The sequence below is a fragment of the Rhipicephalus sanguineus genome, chromosome 2 (assembly GCF_013339695.2).
Source record: "Rhipicephalus sanguineus isolate Rsan-2018 chromosome 2, BIME_Rsan_1.4, whole genome shotgun sequence".
Taxonomy (NCBI): domain Eukaryota; kingdom Metazoa; phylum Arthropoda; class Arachnida; order Ixodida; family Ixodidae; genus Rhipicephalus; species Rhipicephalus sanguineus.
In genome coordinates, this window is record NC_051177.1 from 113,123,871 (window position 1) to 113,143,221 (window position 19,351).

Genomic DNA, 19,351 nt, shown 5'->3' on the forward strand with positions numbered 1-19,351 from the left:
CGGGTTTGCTGGAAAAAACTTCTTTGTAGTCTCTGAGGACTTCGTTCACCTGGTGCTGTTGTGCACAAGTCAACTCGTTACACAGTGGCACACAGACACTGTCGTCATGCTTCACCTCAAGCGGGGGGATTTCACTTGGGAAGCCTGAGTCTTCGATTGCCACGAAGTTGGTTACCACATTTGTCTGGGATGTTGGTTCACGATCTCTATATGCCTTAAGCATATTTATATGGAACAATTGTTTCTTGTGCCCAAGGTTCAACAGATACTCGACGTCATTGTGTTTTGCAAGAACACGGAACGGGCCTTTCCAATGTAGTAACAGCTTGTTGTGACTTGTCGGCAGCAAGATGAGTGCCTTGTCTCCCACCTTTAGCTGTCGACGTGAAGTGCGCAAGTCATATTGTTTCTTTTGATACGCTTGTGCCACCTTGAGTTTCTCATGAGCAAGTCTTGTCGTCGCTTCCAGCTTTTCCCTTAACTTGAAAATATACTCATAGGTAGTTTTCACCTCCCCGTCGAGGTTATCCTCGGTCCACAGTTCCTTCAGCACAGTGAGAGGGCCTCGTAGGTGCCGGCCGTAGAGCAACTAGAAGGGAGAAAATCCTATGCTGGCTTGTGGGACTTCCCGGTAAGCAAAAAGGAGGGGAGCCAAATAACTTTCCCAAGACTTTGGTTTTTCCTGGCACACCTTTCTTAACATTAGCTTCGGAGTTCCGTTGAACCGTTCAACCAACCCATTACTCATCGGGTGGTATGGGGTAGTCCGCAGTTGTTTAATCGACAACAGATCGTTGACCTCTCTCATTAGGCTTGATGCGAAATACGAACCTCGGTCACAGAGTATCTCGGGTGGGAAACCAACTCGTGAAAAAATCTGGATTAGTCCCTCCACAACAGACACTGAATCAGTCTTCTCAAGTGCGACTGCGTCCGGATACCGCGTGGCAAAGTCTACGACTGTCAGGATGTAGCGCTTTCCAGTCAAGATGGGGGTGACAAGGGGCCGATGATGTCGACTGCTACCCTTTCAAAGGGCGTATCGATAACAGGCATCTTGCCCAATCCACCTTTTCCCACCTTGCCTTTAGGCACAGTTCGCTGGCACTTATGGCACGAGCTTACAAATCTATTATTATCTGATTGGATTCCGGGCCAATAGAAAGCTTCTAGAATCCTATCGGTGGTCCGCTTGATCCCTTGGTGTCCAGCTAAGGCACTTTCATGTGCCGTCTCCAAAATCTGCTGTCGAAAAGCCGCGGGAACAACTACTTGTTGCAATTCTTTGCCACTTGATAACTCGTGACGTCTGTACAAAAGTTCCTTCGATAGATAGAACTTCCATTTTCTTCCTTTACGACTGAATTCTCGGTTCATCGCCTGGAAACAATTTTTCAAACTAGCATCCTCTCTTTGTGCTCTCTTAAGAACATCTTTGGTCACGATCTCCTTCTCAAAGTTAGCTTTTGGCATATTCGTAACATTTGGGACCTTAGCAACTGCGAGAACGTCCCGTGCCTGTAAGTCACCTGACGCCGAACCATTTACTTGAAGTACGCCACGTGTTGTCTTGCTTTGACAACATACCCATGTGGGGTCGGGGTCGCTCGGTTCGCGAGCTCCTGAAATGTTCCCTAGGATCACATCATAAATAGGCGATTCGATACACTTCGCCAATATCTCTCCTGTAAAATGAGGTGACGACAAAGTGATCCGGGCCTCTGGAAGAACGTGAGTAGACCCATCAACTAGTATCACAACCCGATGTTCGCCGGTAAGGGATCCTTGAGGCACCAGGCTGCGGCGCACCACAACCGTATTGCTGCCTGTATCACGCAAAACTGAGACCTGGTGCCCATTTACCAAATCCTTTGTCACAGGCATGTTGCTAAATTGATGAGTTCCTTTGTATTGGTCATGTAACGTGCTTATCATGTCACCTAGAGAAGCCCTTTGATTTTCTTCTTCGGTCGTCCTTTCACCAGACCCAGGCTCAGGATGCCCTAATTTCGCCGTATCTTCGGACGCGGGATGGAAGTTTTCGAGAAGACAAGATGCCTCGTCCCGTCGTGACCCTTTCTCTGTGCACTGTTTTGCCTCATGCCCCTGTCGACGACATTTCGCGCAAAATGGTGATTTCGTCTTGGCACGGCAGTTTGGAGCCGAGTGCCCCTGTCTGCCACATATGAAAGCACTTTGTGATGCTAGTTTTTCCATCGCGGACAGGTTTTCGGTTGTGTGTGTTGCTTCCCTCCGAATCTTCCTTGAAGAATAACAAATTCTTCTGTTGCTGAGCATCCATAAACATATCGGCTGCTTCTGTGGTAGCGTTCAATGTGCAACACTCTCTCTCGCGGAGGTAGCTTCCTGTTGCAATTAGATAAAAACTGCTCCCTAACGACCAACTCGACCAGACTCTCGAATGTATTGGGAGTCTCCGAGAGCTCAATCCACCTATCGAAGTACCCTTTAATTCTAGATGCGAACTGGGTAGCCGACTCCCCGTTCTCTGGTTTCGATGCTCGGAAACGCTCACGATAACCTTCGGCCGTGAAACGGAAACGCCGTAGAAGAGTTATCTTTACCTTGCTGTAATCTAGACAGTCCTCAGGAGGCAGTCTACCATACACCTTCAAAGCTTCTCCTGTGAGGCACATACTCAACGCGATCGCCCATTGCGATTTGTCCCAGCTTTGGCTGGTCGCAACGCACTCGAACCTCTTGAGGTATGCGTCTAAGTCGTCTCGGGCATCCTCAAACTGCGGGAGAAATTTGCGAGGATTTATCGTCTGCGAACGAACCGCTTGTATGCCTTCATTCGGTTCTCCCTGCTGTGTTCGGTCCTCTCGTGCCGCGTCTTAGCCTTATACGTAGCTGAAGGCTGCGTTCCTCTGCTTCGGCTCGCGCTCGTTCGCGGACGCCCGTTCGGCCGCTATTTTCTCACGCTCCACAGCAAGCAGATCGCTTTCCTTCGCAGCTTCACGCTCAGACGCCCTTTCATAACGCTGACGCTTTTCCTCCTCTGCCATCCACTCTTTCAACTCTGCCCCCGACAAGCCTACTCGTTCTCCAAGTTCGACTAATATCCGCGTGTCCATTGCCTCTGCTATGTGCCTGTGCGGCCGAGAACTGCTTCGTCCTGTCCAGCGGACGCCAAAAATGTCACGGTGTACCGTCACGGTGTGCAGTATCCACCGTAGCAGGTTACTAATTACAGGTAATTAGGATGAAGCACACTTTCTCTGACACACACACACACATATATAGAATATAAATTCTTACAACACCCGCTTTATATACGAGATACAACACAACACTCGCGTCATATACAATAAGTACAATGGTACTATCTAACACTTCAAGGTTAGTAGAAAATAAGAGAGAAAAGTCGATGTGCGCACATCACCGTTAGCACCTCGCTGTGGAAACCAGAGCGTCCCAGAAGCGACGCTCCGAAGTTTTCGGCTCGGTGCTAGAGGTTCCACGTGGAATCAGGTGGCCAGTCGGCATGTTGCGAACGCGTTTTCTCGCTACTTCGCAGGATCACTGACGTTTAGGTGCACTGTTCGGCCGTACACGACGTTGCGCCCACCGTTTACAGCTATAAGATTGAAGACTTAAACCATCGGCAGGAGCCAGGATTTCTTCTCCCCATGACTGCTTCTTCCGCCGTTCTCTCCCCGTTCCTGTCATTTCTCCACGCGCCCCTGCTTTTTTCTTTTTTTTTGATCCTCGCGCCACGAGAGTTTCTCGCGTCGATCCTCTTCGTTTTCTTCCCGTGGTTTATACTCCGCAGTCACAGCAGCTTTCTTTTTATTTCGTTGCTGTCGTTCACAAATTTTTTAGATGCGAAGTATCTTAAGGCGGAGCTCAATCCGGTGGTGGTGGTGGTGGTGGTGGTGTGCGGCGTGACCACCATTACTGCGCATGCGCATACCCTCTCCACACACCTCCTCTCCACTCCCCTTCACCATTCCCCATGTCCTCTACCCCTCTCCCTTTCCCCTCACCGCTTCCACTCTACCCTTCCCCTCTCCCATACCCCTCTCCACTTCCCCTCCCCTTCCCCTCACCTTCCCCTCTCCCATACCCCTCTCCACTCCCCCTCTCCCCCTTTCCACTCTTCCTCTGAAACGCGGGCTAGACATGCCGAAATTCTCTCCTGCGCAACGCCGCGATGAGCTCGAGCGCATGCGCGTCCCCTCCACCCTCTCTCCTCTCCTACGCTGCCCCCCTCTCGCCCGCCTGTCGATCGCGTTTTTCGAATAGGCAAGACCTCGACGTCCCCACGTGGAAGGCCTAGGCCAAGGCACTTAAATTGCTGGTTCCTAATAAAGTTTATTCCTCCTCCTTCACGCACCTACACGCACCACATCACAGGATCATACACTCGGCAGGTAAACGAAAGGAGCCCTCCAATATACCACGCATAAACATGGTCATTCCTTCTGTCATCTGCTGGATATATGATATCACTCTTTACAATAATCTGCTTTCGCGTAACTATCATAGACGTTTACAGAAGGCAGACATTTTTAACGCGATAGCGTTAAAGAGCTCGTATCGCAGAAATTCCGCCGTCGGCGTCGGTGTCGGCGCCGTTGGTTGTGAGCGAAAAATCATCATCTTGTCCGTGACCGAAAAATCGAAAAAGCTGCAAAAAAATAAATAATAAAAATGGTGAGTCCGAGTGAGAATGGAGCCCAGGCCGTCTGTGTGGCAAGCAGGTGTTCTACCACACAGCCACGCCTCTGCTTGGAGCTGCAGTGAAAGTAACTTTCATGCTTCTCAAAAATACGCGTCCTGTATACAGGTGTCACAGTACGAGATGTAATATCGCAGTAATATTGCGTGTGTGATGAAGAAGTGCACCCTGAAGAGCTAGCTACACAGTCGTATCGTCAGCGCTACACAGGAGCGGCTCGTGCTGAACGTTGTTGCTGTTTGCGCTGGCTAGGCTTACGGTACTACACTGTCATATTACAGTTTCTCTTGTCCACGCCGTGTCTCAGCTCTTTATTATAATTGGTGGAGGTTGCTAGGTCTTCTGACAATCCTGGAGTTGCGCAACCGGACTCTACATGCCGCCATGACCACCGAAACTCACACAAGCCCGCCGCTACCTGCTCCGCAGGCCACCGCATGCTCCGGCGCGGTTCGTCAGCGGGACCCTCCAATATTCAGCGGCACTGATGACCACGACGTCGACGACTGGCTGTCTACCTATGAACTTGTGAGTGTCCTCAACAAATGGGACGACGCCATGAAACTGGCCACTGTCGGTATTTACCTCGCCGGCATTGCTCACTTGTGGCTTCGGAACCATCAATCCGACGTTCCCACCTGGACCGCGTTCAAGGCTAAGTTCAGCGAAGTCTTCGGCCGTCCTGCTGTCCGCAAGCTTCGCGCGGAACAGCGCCTGCAGTCGCGCTCTCAACAACCTGGCGAGACCTTTACCAGCTATATTGAGGACGTCATCGACCTGTGCAAACGCGTCGATGCGACCATGGCCGAGGCGGACAGAATCAAGCACATCTTGAAGGGCATCGACGAGGATGCATTCCAGATGCTGATTTCGAAGGGCCCGGGTACTGTCGCCCAAGTCATTGAGCTGTGCCAAAGCTATGACGAGCTCCGCCGGCAACGCCTCGTCACCCGCCGTCCTGTCCAACATCAGGAATCGTTGTCCGGCTTAACTCCCTCGCAAGATCCCGTACTTCTCTCGCAGATTCAAGCTTTTGTGCGCGAGGAAGTTGCTCGCCAGCTCTCACTAATCCCCAACCTGCCGGAGCGAAGTACGCCGCTCAATCCCGCACTACAACGCCTCATACAAGACCAAATGTCTGAGGTTCTTCCACCAGAGCTGCCGCCAGCAGTCACCGCACCGTTGACGTACGCCGAAGCAGCAGCACGACCACGACCACAGACGTTCCGCGTGCCGCCTCCGTTGTCTACTCCTGCTTACGCCACGATGCCGCCACGACCTCCGGTCCATCGAGTCGCCAATCCTTGGCGCACAGCCGACAATCGGCCAATCTGCTTTTCATGCGGTCTACCCGGACACGTTGCACGCCTGTGCCGCCGCCGACCACTACATTCACGTGACGACCCCCGCGCACCTGATTACAGCCACACGTTCTCCTACGCTTCAGACCGCGAGTTGCCCCTTCCACGACCAAGCCTTCGACCAGCTTCTGACCGTCGTTCTCCTTCTCCTCGTCGTCGCTCGCTCTCCCCGATGCGTCGACGTCCATCTGCAACCGACACGGAAAACTAAATGGCGCAGTTCCCGAGGCAAGAACTGCGTCATCGTCGCAAAGTACAAGCCCTCTTCTCCCGCCGCCGAATGTTATTAATGCCGTTCTCGAAGGTGTATCTGTTCTTGCTCTCATCGATACGGGTGCCGCAATATCTGTCATAACCGAAAAATTGTGCCGCTCAATCCGAAAAGTGACGACCCCCTTCTACGGTCCGTCTCTTCGCACTGCCACAGCACAGCCCGTCCAGCCTGTTGCGGCGTGTACTGCCAGACTCACCATTGAAGAAGTACCCTACACAGTCGAGTTCGTCGTACTTCCGCACTGTTCTCACGATATTATTTTAGGTTGGGATTTTCTGTCCCGTCACCAAGCCGTCATCGATTGCGCCCGTGCAGAAGTCGCCTTCTCATCTCTTGCCGATGCTTTACCTGCTGGCGATCACCTTTCCTGCGCGAAGTTGGTCATCACCGACGACACCAAGATCCCTCCGCACGCTACTGTCTTGGCACCTGTGTCATGTTCCGCTGCCTCCGAAGGTATCGCGCTCTTCACGCCTTCCGCTGCTTTCGTTCATCGCCACCTCTCACCGCTCCCAACCGCTCTGCTTACCCTTCAAGGTGGTACGACCGACGTCCCTGTGGGCAATCCATTCCCATTCCCGATTACATTGCTTCGAGGTGAATGTATCGGCACAATGGAGCCTTGCGAAACCATCACGTGCGTTCCTGATGGTTCATCAGAGGTCAACGCCCTCTTCTGTAGTCCCTTAACTGGCGCATCGGCCGGTGACGTTTTCAGCCATGTCATCGACAACGATCTAAACCCGCAGCAACGCCGTGACCTTCTATGCCTCCTTGACAAATTTCGCCCAGCTTTCGACAGCCACAGCACTTGTCTAGGCCGAACGTCAACTGTATGCCACCGGATCGACACAGGTTCTCACCCACCACTACGGCAGCGACCGTACCGTGTGTCGTCGACTGAACGGCGCGTCATTGATGAACAAGTAGGTGACATGCTAAAGCGCGGCGTCGTTCAACCGTCCGACAGTCCGTGGGCATCACCAGTTGTTTTAGTTAAAAAGAAGGATGGCACGATACGCTTTTGCGTAGATTATCGTCGTCTAAACAAGATAACGCGAAAGGATGTTTATCCTTTGCCCCGGATAGACGACGCCCTAGACTGTTTACAAGGTGCAGAGTTCTTTTCCTCCCTCGATCTCCGCTCTGGTTATTGGCAAGTACCTATGGATACAGATGATCGGCCAAAAACCGCATTTATCACACCGGTTGGCTTATACGAATTTAATGTGATGCCATTCGGCCTTTGCAATGCGCCTGCGACATTTGAGCGCATGATGGACACTATTCTACGAGGCCTCAAATAGAACACATGCTTGTGCTACTTGGATGATGTGGTGGTATTTGCGCCTGACTTCCCAACGCACCTTCGTCGCTTGGAGCAGGTTTTACGATGTCTCGCTGAAGCTGGCCTTCAACTAAACTTAAAGAAATGTCACTTTGGGGCACGCAAGCTGACCATTCTCGGACATGTCGTATCGAAAGATGGCGTACTCCCTGATCCCGCTAAGCTACGTGCCGTTACAGAGTTCCCGAGGCCTGTGTCTTTAAAAGAGTTGCGCAGTTTCATCGGCCTTTGTTCATACTTTCGCCGATTCATTCGCAATTTCGCCTCGATTATGGCACCTTTGACAGACCTGCTTCAAGGAGACCCCAATCTGTCCGCGTGGTTCCCGGCTTGCGATCATACGTTTGCGACGCTACGTCAGCTACTGACCACACCACCCATACTGCGTCATTTCGATCCAAGTGCTCCCACAGAAATCCACACGGATGCTAGCGGTGTCGGTCTTGGAGCAGTCCTCGCCCATCGAAAGCCCGGCTACCGAGACTATGTTGTTGCGTACGCGAGTCGCACACTAACAAGAGCTGAAGCAAATTATTCAGTAACTGAAAAAGAATGCCTAGCGATCATCTGGGCCATTACAAAATTTCGGCCTTACCTGTACGGTCGACCCTTCGATGTCGTTACCGATCATCACGCACTTTGCTGGTTGTCCTCCCTCAAAGATCCCTCCGGCCGCTTGGCAAGATGGGCTTTGCGGCTCCAAGAGTACGACATCCGGGTTATCTACCGCTCAGGCCAGAGAGCATGCCGATGCCGACGGTCTTTCGCGTTCGCCTGTTTCCACTGACATTGCGAGTGTCTCCATTCTGGACAACTTATGTTCGCCATTAGGATCCATCGACATGGCTTTGGAGCAACGCAAAGATTCGTGGATTGCGTCTTTGATGGATTACCTATCTGACGCGCTCGCACGCCCGCCATCTCGAGCACTACGCCGACAAGCCTCTCACTTCGCCATCCGTGATGGCATCCTTTATCGCCGCAACTACCAATCTGACGGCCGCAAATGGCTACTTGTCATACCCAGGCAACTCCGCGCCAGCATATGTGCTGCTTTTCATGCCGATCCACAGTGCGCACACGCTGGTCTGTTTAAGACCTATGCCAGACTACGTCTTCGGTTTTACTGGCGCGGCATGTACACATTCGTACAAAAGTACATTCGATCTTGCACAGAGTGTCAACGCCGCAAGCCCGATCCTTGCCGCTCTTCTGGACCAATGCAGCCGTTGCCGTGCCCAATGCTACCATTTGACCGGGTTGGAATAGACCTTTACGGTCCTCTACCATACACATCCGCCGGAAATCGCTGGGTTATTGTGGCGATAGACCACCTCACGAGATATGCAGAAACAGCCGCTCTGCCAGCCGCAACGGCACGTGACGTTGCGTCTTTCCTGCTTCAACGCTTTGTTCTACGTCATGGCGCTCCTCGTGAACTCCTGAGCGACCGAGGGCGCGTCTTTCTCGCGAATGTTATTCAAGAACTTCTCGCTGAATGTCATGTGATTCACCGCTGTACTACCGCATATTACCCTCAAACAAACGGCTTGACCGAGCGTTTGAACCGAACTCTTGGACACATGATTTCTATGTATATCGCGTCTAACCACACCAACTGGGACCTTATTCTTCCCTACGTCACGTACGCCTACAATACGGCACCCCAGGCGACGACCGGCTTTTCTCCCTTCTTTTTACTCTATGGCCGAGAACCATCGTCTCTGATCGACACCATTCTTCCCTACCGACCCGACTCCTCAGAGGGCACACCAGTTTCCGAAGCTGCTCGATATGCAGAAGAATGTCGGCAACTAGCGCGCTCCCTTACAACTCAGGAACAGGGGCTACAGAAATTTCGACACGACGACGGACGGCCCCACAATCAATTTTCGCCCAACTCTCTTGTTTGGCTCTGGGTGCCTCCCACTCCTGCGCCAGGTAACTCCTCGAAGTTTGTTAGCCGGTACCATGGACCCTACCGCGTGCTACAGCAAACTTCTCCCGTTAACTACATCATCGAACCCCTCACGCCCACTACGGACCTGCGTCGCCGAGGCCGCGAAACTGTTCACGTGGATCGCCTCAAGCCATATCACGAACCCCTTGTTCTTACGACACCTTAGAACGCCTACTGGGCTCCGTCTTCAGCGAGGGGGAAAATGTGATGAAGAAGAAGTGCACCCTGAAGAGCTAGCTACACAGTCGTATCGTCAGCGCTACACAGGAGCGGCTCGTGCTGAACGTTGTTGCGTTTTTCACTGGCTAGGCTTACGGTTCTACACTGTCATATTACAGTTTCTCTTGTCCACGCCGTGTCTCAGCTCTTTATTATACGTGGTACAAGAGTACATTGCCATCGGGCGTCACACAATGTCAATATCATAACAACTTGGTGGTTTAAAGACAGCCACCCATTACAAAAGGCGCACACATTACTGCGCGTATTCCCTTCAGACCAACGTTACTAGAACAAACTCAGTTTCAAAGCTCCGTATCTCCGCCAGCGGAGGAGGGTGGTCCGAACGGCGGTCGCGAGAACTAGCGGCGCTGCAGTTCCGTCTTGCGCCACTATCGGCGCGTCGTCTGCTGCCACGGCATAACGCTGCGGTGCGCCGCGCAGTTGCTCGCGGCAACTGCGCCGACTGCGCGGCAACTTTCTTATTGTACAAGTTAGGTGGATACTTAGGTGGATATGCATAAGGTCGTCTGTATGCATTGGCCCGCGTGCGTTGTTCATTGATTGGCTAAGAATCGATGTTCGGTCTATATTGCCACGCCCACTTCTTGTTTTATTTTGATGTATTCGGGTTTGACCAGCAAGGACGGTTATCAACGCTCGGCGCTGTCCGCGAAGCAGTGTTCGAGAAGCTTCGCGATTGTAATAAATTGTTTTGGTAAGATTGCGCGCTGCACGCGAATGTTCCAGCTTTGTCGAGAGATTGCTGGCAAGTTCGATAGCGCCTGTATAAAAGCCGACGCGCTTGACTGCTTGTCAGTTGATCGACGGTCGACGCTCTGTTCGCCGCTATCAGTGTATTGCTGTAGTTTGACTGACAAGTTTGGCCAAATAAAGAGTTTCATCTCGGACCTGCTGACTGCTGCCTTCGTCGACGTCACGACCCTTTGACAATATTTGAGCTGTCTACATTGCGCTTAACTTCCAAGCATAAGTGTTTCTAAGCGAATGAGGGTTTTCAGGGTAATTTTTATAATTACTACCACAATTTTAGCCGCTGCCGTCTTATCTAGACCAAGAACAACCCAACACATTTGTAAAAGCCTTTATAGTGCACAAAGAAGCGTACTTACTCGAGATACAAAAACGTTCTAGAAAAACAGTACTCATGTTTCTACAATTTATTGAAAAAAACTTTCTCGAAAAACATCACCAATGCTTTGCAATGTTTACAAGACACGTTTTCGCGACGGTTAAAGGGATACTGACCCAAAATCGGAAAATTTTACGAGAACTCGGTAAATGAAATCTCAGTGTGCGATTACATCGAATAGATTTCTTCTCTGAGCAATTTTTTCAGCGGATAGTTGTATTTTCGGTGTCTCATCTTTCTACGTCGCATCCTTCTACGCTGCCTTAAACAATTCGAACAGATCGGCCGTGATGTGAGCACCGAGCAGTTATTCGCGCGTACTCTGTCGCTAGAAGAGTCGTCAGTATTCAACTTCAGTTTTTCAACTTCACCGAGCAGATGTTCCATGCCCGCAGCACTTTACACTGTACGACAGCCGTTTGCGTTTCGTGCTGTAGCCGTTCACTACGCAGTTAAACTGCTCGTCAACTACAATTATCTTTTTCACAAGTAAGTCTCCCTTCCAGAAGCAACGTGTGGGATTGGGCTTGTTGGTATTCCATTATTAAACTGCTCAGCACAAAAAATTTGACACGGTACACATAGAAAAGACGAGGACCAGCGCTGGTCCTCGTCTTCTCTATGTGTACCGTGTCAAAGTTTGCGCTGAGCAGCCCGTTCCCGAGACGGCGAGTGTAAAATATTCCGCACATCTTGTTCAATACCTCGTCGTAAAATCTCTCGAAAATCCGCTGCTTTGAAGGCATAGCGACAGCTGACTACTGATCGAATGTCAGTGTGATGCAACTCTCATTCTCGGTAGCGTATCTATGCAATCGCCTGCCTTTCGTTTTGCTGTTCTATTTCTGGCGGCTCCTCCAAATTGGGCACTGGGCTTTCGCGGGACGCCGTGCTTTTGGGGGGGGGGGGAAGGATTTGCGCCTAAACCCCGAACATTTTGGCTTGGAAATGTGGGGTGGAAGTGCTGGGAACAAGCGCGACACGGCACCTGGCGCGAGTTCCCACTTTCCACGTGGGATGAAAACTTCTTGTCCCGCAATGACACGACGATAGTGCTTTACAATGTCGTCATTCTCAAAATGAACGTCACAGACCTTGCAATTCGCAGTAAGCTTCCTATCTTTGCGATGCAAAGCTTGAATGGCGTAGGGTCTTTTTCAGGTCCGAAGAAGTGTCGTGAAGCGGAGTCGTCGTTGCGGTAGCCGCTCTTGCAGCCCGGCGCAAAGCAAGTCGGCATACCGCACTGTGAATCTGTTCGCCCTCTTTACGCTTCGTACATCATGCACGTGTCTTCGTACAAGACGCTAAGCCTGGTCAAGAACTGTCGCAAAAATGACGAGCTAACAAAGCGCAGACGACGCTGCAACCCACGTGCGCTCGTACATCGGCGGCGCCGATCACAACAGGCGCCAGCCGCGGGAGCTAGACGTGACTGCAGCGCCACTAGTTCTCGCGACCGCCACGCGGACCGCCTCTCCGGCGGAGCTTTTAAACTGAGTTTGTTCTAGTAACGTTGCTTCAGACCGCGTAGTGGGTGCATCGCAACTTCGAAAAAGTTTCTCGCGCATAATTGCTCCTGGTTTAAAGCAGGCTACCCATTACATAAGGCACAGACCTTAGTGCGCGCATTCTCTTAAACCCTCGTAGTGTTCGAAGTGCGCACAGGGTATCGCTATCGCGTTCAACTTTTAAACGCGAAGCTTAAAGGGGCCCTGCAACACCTTTCTTAGTTATATCGGAATAGCCCCATTATTGACGTATGACTCTTCACGAGTCATATGCCGCAAACATTTTTCGAATCCATCAAGTCTAAGTAGTGTTACCAAATATAGAGATCACGTTCCGCAGCTTTCTTCCTCCACTCAACGCCGCGAGTGCGCGGAAAGCTGCGCGGGGCGTGAAGGGAGGGAGGACGGAGGTGCGAGGAGGCGCCGAACAGTTATGTCAGCGCCGGCGGCATTTTTTTTCTTCATTTTTTTCTTTCTGGCGTCTCGGCGCAACCACGTGGTATGTGGCGCCACTTCCTTTCGGCTTGCGTGGACGTCGTCTCCATCGCACCGTGTATCGCGCGTGCTTGAAAACTGCGAGTCGGTTTTTTAATGTTGGGTGTGCACATCGAACTGCCGTAGTGTTTTCATCGTTCTGCCAACCATGGACGCAAACCTGCGTGCGCGTTTGGAACGAATGACAGCTGAGATGGGTTTCGACCCACACTCCGATACACCGCCTCGTCGCACTGCTCGCGCTTGAATCGTATTCAACACGGCAAAGCTGCGTGCACCCTTCTCCCAGTGGCGGTACTTCGATGCTGTTTGCTCTTCGAATGCGGGCGCACAGCGAGTGCGGGCTGACAACAAAGAACTAAAGACTAGAAGAAAGGATCGTGGGGCATCGGGCCGGCGCGGACCCATCCCCCGGCTGTCTGCAGCTACCGTGAAAATGCGAGTCTGCTTGGTTGCAGTGTCGCGGTTTCTCGGGAACCTGAGACTACGGGGAGGATACGCCGAGGTACGGCTCGATGACCTACTGAACAGACAGCGAACGGGACTCTCGCCATACAGCGAACACAGGTATCCTAAACTAGTCGGCGCCAGCATTGTTATCGGAGAAATGCAGCACCGCTGCCTCGGTCGGTCATGAGAACGTGCCGACGATGCAGTTTCCAGCTGACGAGGCAAAACTCGAACGGCTGCCACTCTCAACGGCAACCGGTGATGGTCAAAAGCACAGAAACATTCACGATTTCGGCACTGCGCATGGTGAAGAAAACGCAACCACGCAACTACGAGCAGACGAGCTGTCGGTGAGACCGGAAGTGCTAATATTATTGTTTGTTTTGTGTTTTAACGGCATAACACAATATAAACATACATATTATCTACTTATTGAACTCAAAATTGACACCGAAGGTAATAATGAGGGTGTTATCGTGATTATAACATCAGCCAATGGTGGAACTGCCGACAATCGCATAATATATTGCGGACTAATACATCATTTGTCGAGAGAAGAGGGAGCGATTTTCAGCTGACTGAGAATTTATTGTAAATTCGAGGCCGCTCGCTGCGCTATAATATTTGGCTCGCGTGTTCTCGGGAGCCTCGACTACCGATTGGCAGCGCTTTTTGGCCCTGCTCAAAAAGTGTTGCAGGGCCCCTTTAAGTGTCCCCCAATTTTTCGCACGTCAGGAACATTGCTATTACTTACCACTTGAAATACTTCTTTTGAGCTGGCTTCGCTTCCACAACGTCAGCGCTTCATCCAGCATGCCGTGCCTTCTTGTATTTCAGCGTAAAGTAAGAAACTGCTGTGAATTGGAAACAAATTGTGATAAACTAAAAAAACATATCTATGGCTTACAAGTCACAATTTAGATGTATGCATAGGTAGTTATTTTGATAGTTCCGGTGCTGTAGTTAAGAAAGAAAATCCACGTTTGCATACGTTTGCGTAGGAGAAATTCACTAGAATTGAAGTGAAACAGTGGGTAGTTTTGCTTGCCTGCTGTCCTTGCAAAGAACTGGCCGACTGGCCTGTCACAGCGAGGTATAAAATAGAACAATGGCTCAGTAATAACGCTTCGTTGCTGCGTAGCTATTCTTTCCCGAAATGACAGAATATTTTTTTAGTGTATAGGTGTCACGTATTGTCTTTGTATAAACACCCGTTACAGCATTGAACAGCGTGTCAGGTATCTTGGCCCGGGCTACGATATTTTCCTGGCAGGCTCACTTTCGATTTGTTATCACTCCTGTCATGTCGTTGTCGTTCTTGTTATTGTTGTAGATAACATGCTTTGGATTGACTTTTGTTGTTTGTAGATCTCGTCTCCTTATAATAAAAGGAACAAACAGCTCTGCCACTGCTAGTGGTCTTACACAAGGGCCATTGAAGCTGCCTAGAGCCGGCTTTTACGTCCCTGTATTTATGATGCGTATTGGAAAGAATACATTTTGTATAAAGCTCCGCGTCGGATAGAATCAGATTCTTCTATTTAGGTGCACTGTCGTCCTTTATGAAAGGGAACACGCGAGCACGTGGCCTGCGCTCTGCCGCGGCTGCCTACAGCTCCACTAATGAAAGCAGGCCCAGTTTTGGCGTCATCTATTGGCAAACAAAATAACGAGTCATGGCCGATGGAAAAGCGCTGCTAGATTACACTGCCTATCTGCTCGCGCAACGGGCGATGCCTGCAGCGGGTCGCCTGCTGCCAACAAATCGAGCGTGGTCCGCCAGCACGGCGCGAGCTGCCGGCATCGTCCGTTGCGCGGGCAGTTTTGGAGGGAACATGTCACGTGACTAGCTGTTAGGCCATGTTGCGTGATTTTAGTCTCGTGAATAGATGCTACGGGGTTTCGGTCACGTGACTAGATATTGCGTGATGTTACGTGATTTTACGCCATTTCAGTCCCGTGGCTAGTTGTCACATGATGTTACGTACATTTAGCCTCGCAACAGCCTCGTCCATCATTTGCATTCCAGGCCGGACAAATTGGCGCAAGTGTTGTAGAAGCGAAGCAGAAGTTGAAGAGTTTCAAGCGCATCATCATAATTGTAATGTGCGCTTCCGTGGCAATCATGGCAACAAGGAAATGCATAGCAATACACTATCATGTTACCTAGTTCAATTGTTATGTGTCGCTCCAATTGATGATCAACCCCTAACAATGTGCGTTGTGACATAGAGTTTCCTAAAATAATTAGAGGGGACTCTGGCGCTGCGATCGTTCAGCTACCATGGGAATAATGGGTAGTACACAAATTTCCCTAGTCTTCATGCTTGCGGCTTCAAACGTGCTTGTGGCTTTGTTTGTTGCTGTGTTTTGGCGTTCGTTTCGGATAAAGGAATAGACCGTCGTGAACTTCATGACCAGGTTTGATTTGGTGAGCCTAAAAAAGTTCAAGTGGTGAAGTGTAACGGCTGACTTTTGCTGAACTTCGTTTTGTGACAAAGGGGATGCAGCCGACGTGGAGATAAACAGAGTCGAAAGAAGGAAGTTTAGACAAACTTGTGTACTACCCATGATTCCCATGCTGGCTGAAGCGTCATGCGTTGCAGCTCCCATAGACACTAGCGCCAGAGTTCCCTCTGGAAGTATTGTGGGAAACTCTATGCATTGTGACCTCCTAAATAGATGCAAACAAGCATTCGCATTCAGCGACCCCGCGTAGCGTAAAATGAAGCAGAAATCAATAAAGACTATCATTCTGCAATAGAGCCGCCAGTACCAAGGTAAGCTTTTGTATTTGCACTGTTGTATTATGATAGTAGCTCGAGTACCTGCGCTGGTGACGGGCACGGTTTAGTTTCCGGAGCTGGCGCATCTCCACGTCGTGCGTTTCACCGTAGCCCCTGAGTGATAACATAATATTTGAAAATACTTTAAATCTGTCATCTATGCTATAAAGCCGGCGGATACAGGCTTTTGTTGGAGTAAGAGGTCTCTGTGCAATTTAGACATGTATCAGCCACTTCTGTCGTATTGATCTTGTAAGGCTCTATAACGTTTCTGTATAAGCAACCACCCTGATAGTGATAAGTAAAAAGTTAAATATTTTGACGTGTAATTCTTTCAATGTAACTTTAGCAGACGCGAAGTATTTTCACTTCGACGTAGAATGCGGCTGCGAAGACTACAGGTGTCTTACTGTCATAGAGCTTTGATAAGAAAATCAGTATTGTTTGAATAATACCTTGTACACCTTGCAAAAGATCGGTGTTATGAAAATGGTGTGGTCACCTTTACAGCTTCACGGCTGGTGCAAGTTGTTTAGTCATACGAAAGCAGACAAAAACAGCTCGCGCTGTTTCATGTCAAGAAAAGGCGTCGCGGGAGGGTCCAGGTAGTAATTATAATTATTGGTGGGGATATGCTTACCAAAAGAACGATGTAACAATCAGGTACGGCGATTCCGTATTTATTTTGACCGTCTGGATTTTTGTAATGCGTTGCTGAGTCTATGTGCACGGGTGGTCCCGCACTTCGGCCCATCAAAGGGCAGGCGCTGCGGCGACTGACTGGGTAGAGGCTTTAAGTACGGTCGCGTTCAATATGGCTTTCAACACGGGAGCACGGGACCTCATGAGCGGGAAGATTGCTCATGGTTTCCAGTGACCCTTATTTGCATAAGTAAACGCTGTTCTCTCACTTCAAGATGATCCCAAATAAGAAATATTATTTAAGTGCTCAAATGAGTACAAGTTGAAGCCATGCGCAATCTTTGAACCTATGAGGCCACACGCTCCTGTGTGGAAAGTCATACTGAGTGGGACTGAACGCTCCAGTACATGTATACGTGTAGTTTGCAGTGTCCGGTATATCCTCGAGCAGTTAAACTTCTTGCGAAATCGCGGTGTTGGGATTTCGTTTCCTTCACGATTCAAGCGTTAATGTGACTTTGGTCATGGGCACAAGCGCTGAAATTTTGCAAAGCAACGCCAGTGCCGTCCTAGCGCAAATACTTTTAAGTGTCAAATTCTCCAATTAGCTTTAGCATATTCGCCGCATATATCAAGCTCAAGTGCAGACTGAAAGCTGACGTTCTAAAATGCAGTACCGCACAACACTTCAAACCTGATCAATACGAGAACTTGGCAAGTTACGTAGAAAACAGGTGCTTGTAGGGGCGAATATGTCATACCATTTTTGCGCCTCTCTTATCGTGCCTGCCTATCATATACATTCACTTGTATTTTTTAGCTTTTGCAGCACCTCCAGCACAGCGCTGGTCTCCCATAGGTCTCCCATAGGTGTGCTCACAAGTGGCACTTGACCATCTTTGTTTCGTAAAGACATCTTTAAGGGTGCTGGTTTGTCCTCGATGCGATTCCGCTGGCATCGCCAGTGAACGGCATTTAAAGTCAAGACACGGTGCCTGGCACGTCGCACTGGGACACTCCTTCCTTTCAAATAGGTCCAACGTTCACTAGTACGCGTATGTACTTTGTGTAATGAAATGTAGGTGTGCAACTCAGCTTCGAAAGCTACAATTTCAAGTCTCGCTAATACGTGGTGCTCACGCTCTTGGCTATCAGGTTTTTGAAGTAACATATCTTGAGACGACGTGCAAGGATAAATGACTTTCTGTTTAGTACATCTTTATGAAATCACTTCGTGGCAAATCGCCTTCTTTTTCATTTTTGATATTGTCCTCTTTGCAGGTGGTTCATGTGGCAAGCGTCACGAGAGATGGGACAATGGACAGCTTATGGCAAGCCAAACGAAACGAATGAAACGCAGATAGTGGCTAGCATAATATTCTTCTGCGCATGAAAGCTGTGCCTAGTGGTGGTTCAGCGTACGATAACGTCCATGGAAGAGTTTTCTCTTGCGTTTGCACTCTTCGTTGTTCTCATGGAGCACCAGTGAAGTAAGTTTACAGCAAATGCACCCGCATTCGTTGTTGACTACGATCATGCCAGCGCTTTTGTCTACTCTTGGTCTGAAGCATGTCGGCAGCTGCACATAAGTTGTGAAGCCTTGTCTCTACCTTAAACAATGTTTGTGGTGTGATGCCCTAACTTCCAGTTATACGAGTCACCATGAACACTTTGTTCAAAAGAATTCTATTTAATTTATTTTAACGAGACACTAAGAAATACGAAAAAAACAGACGTTCCTTTTGTTCGAAAATGGAAATGTCATAACGTTGTGGCCATAAAAAGTGATCTTTTGTTTTCCTATAGTAATATTCAAGATTGCGTTATGAGCTTTTTTAAAGGCAAATAACAGAGAGTGTGAGGCAGCCAGCTGGAGAGATCGAGCAGGTGTCTACACACACTATAAGTAGCCACAACACCCATTGTGATGAAGCGCACCTTACATGCACCTTCAATGTGTCACGCAAGAGCTGGAAATACACAGCAGTTTTCTGTTAGCACTTATATGTTTGAAATAAATTAACGCAGAATTGTGACAAAAAATCAACTGGCTTTTCTCGTCACAGCTGCTAGCACTGGCCCTTTAGTCCCTGATTGCATAGTCGCTACGGTGTAAAACGGTTTTTTGGCTTCATGAGTTATTTTTTCGGAGAGATAATGTAAATGTAGCGCCCATTTTTTGATATTGTAGTTTTTTTGTGGTAGCATAAAGAAGCCGCTAAAAATATCGAAAGAACTAAACAAACGCTTCCTGAACACTGCTGCTGAAACACAAGGGCAGAACAAGGGGAAAAATGAGGGGTCATTTATTTATTTATTTATTTATTTATTTATTTATTTATTTATTTATTTATTTATTTATTGATTTATTTATATTTGCAGGTATCTGCTTATGTAGTTTAGACATGAACCAGGAACGATTCCTCAGAGAAGCATGACAATTTAGCGAA

The 19,351-nt window shown here is 49.4% G+C and overlaps 1 protein-coding gene across 1 annotated transcript in view; it reads right to left on the reverse strand.

Annotated features, from left to right (window-relative positions):
* The window catches only part of LOC119383539 (uncharacterized), a 63,051-nt gene extending 48,511 nt beyond the window's left edge, over window positions 1-14,540 (reverse strand). Inside the window, exons 1-2 of the mRNA XM_037651749.1 lie at window positions 14,465-14,540; window positions 14,228-14,327 (exon numbers count right to left, since the gene is read on the reverse strand). Coding sequence (XP_037507677.1) covers window positions 14,228-14,288 — 61 coding nt within the window. The 5' untranslated portion in view covers window positions 14,289-14,327; window positions 14,465-14,540. The remainder of the gene's footprint in view (window positions 1-14,227; window positions 14,328-14,464) is intronic.
* Between the last annotated feature and the right edge of the window lie 4,811 nt (window positions 14,541-19,351).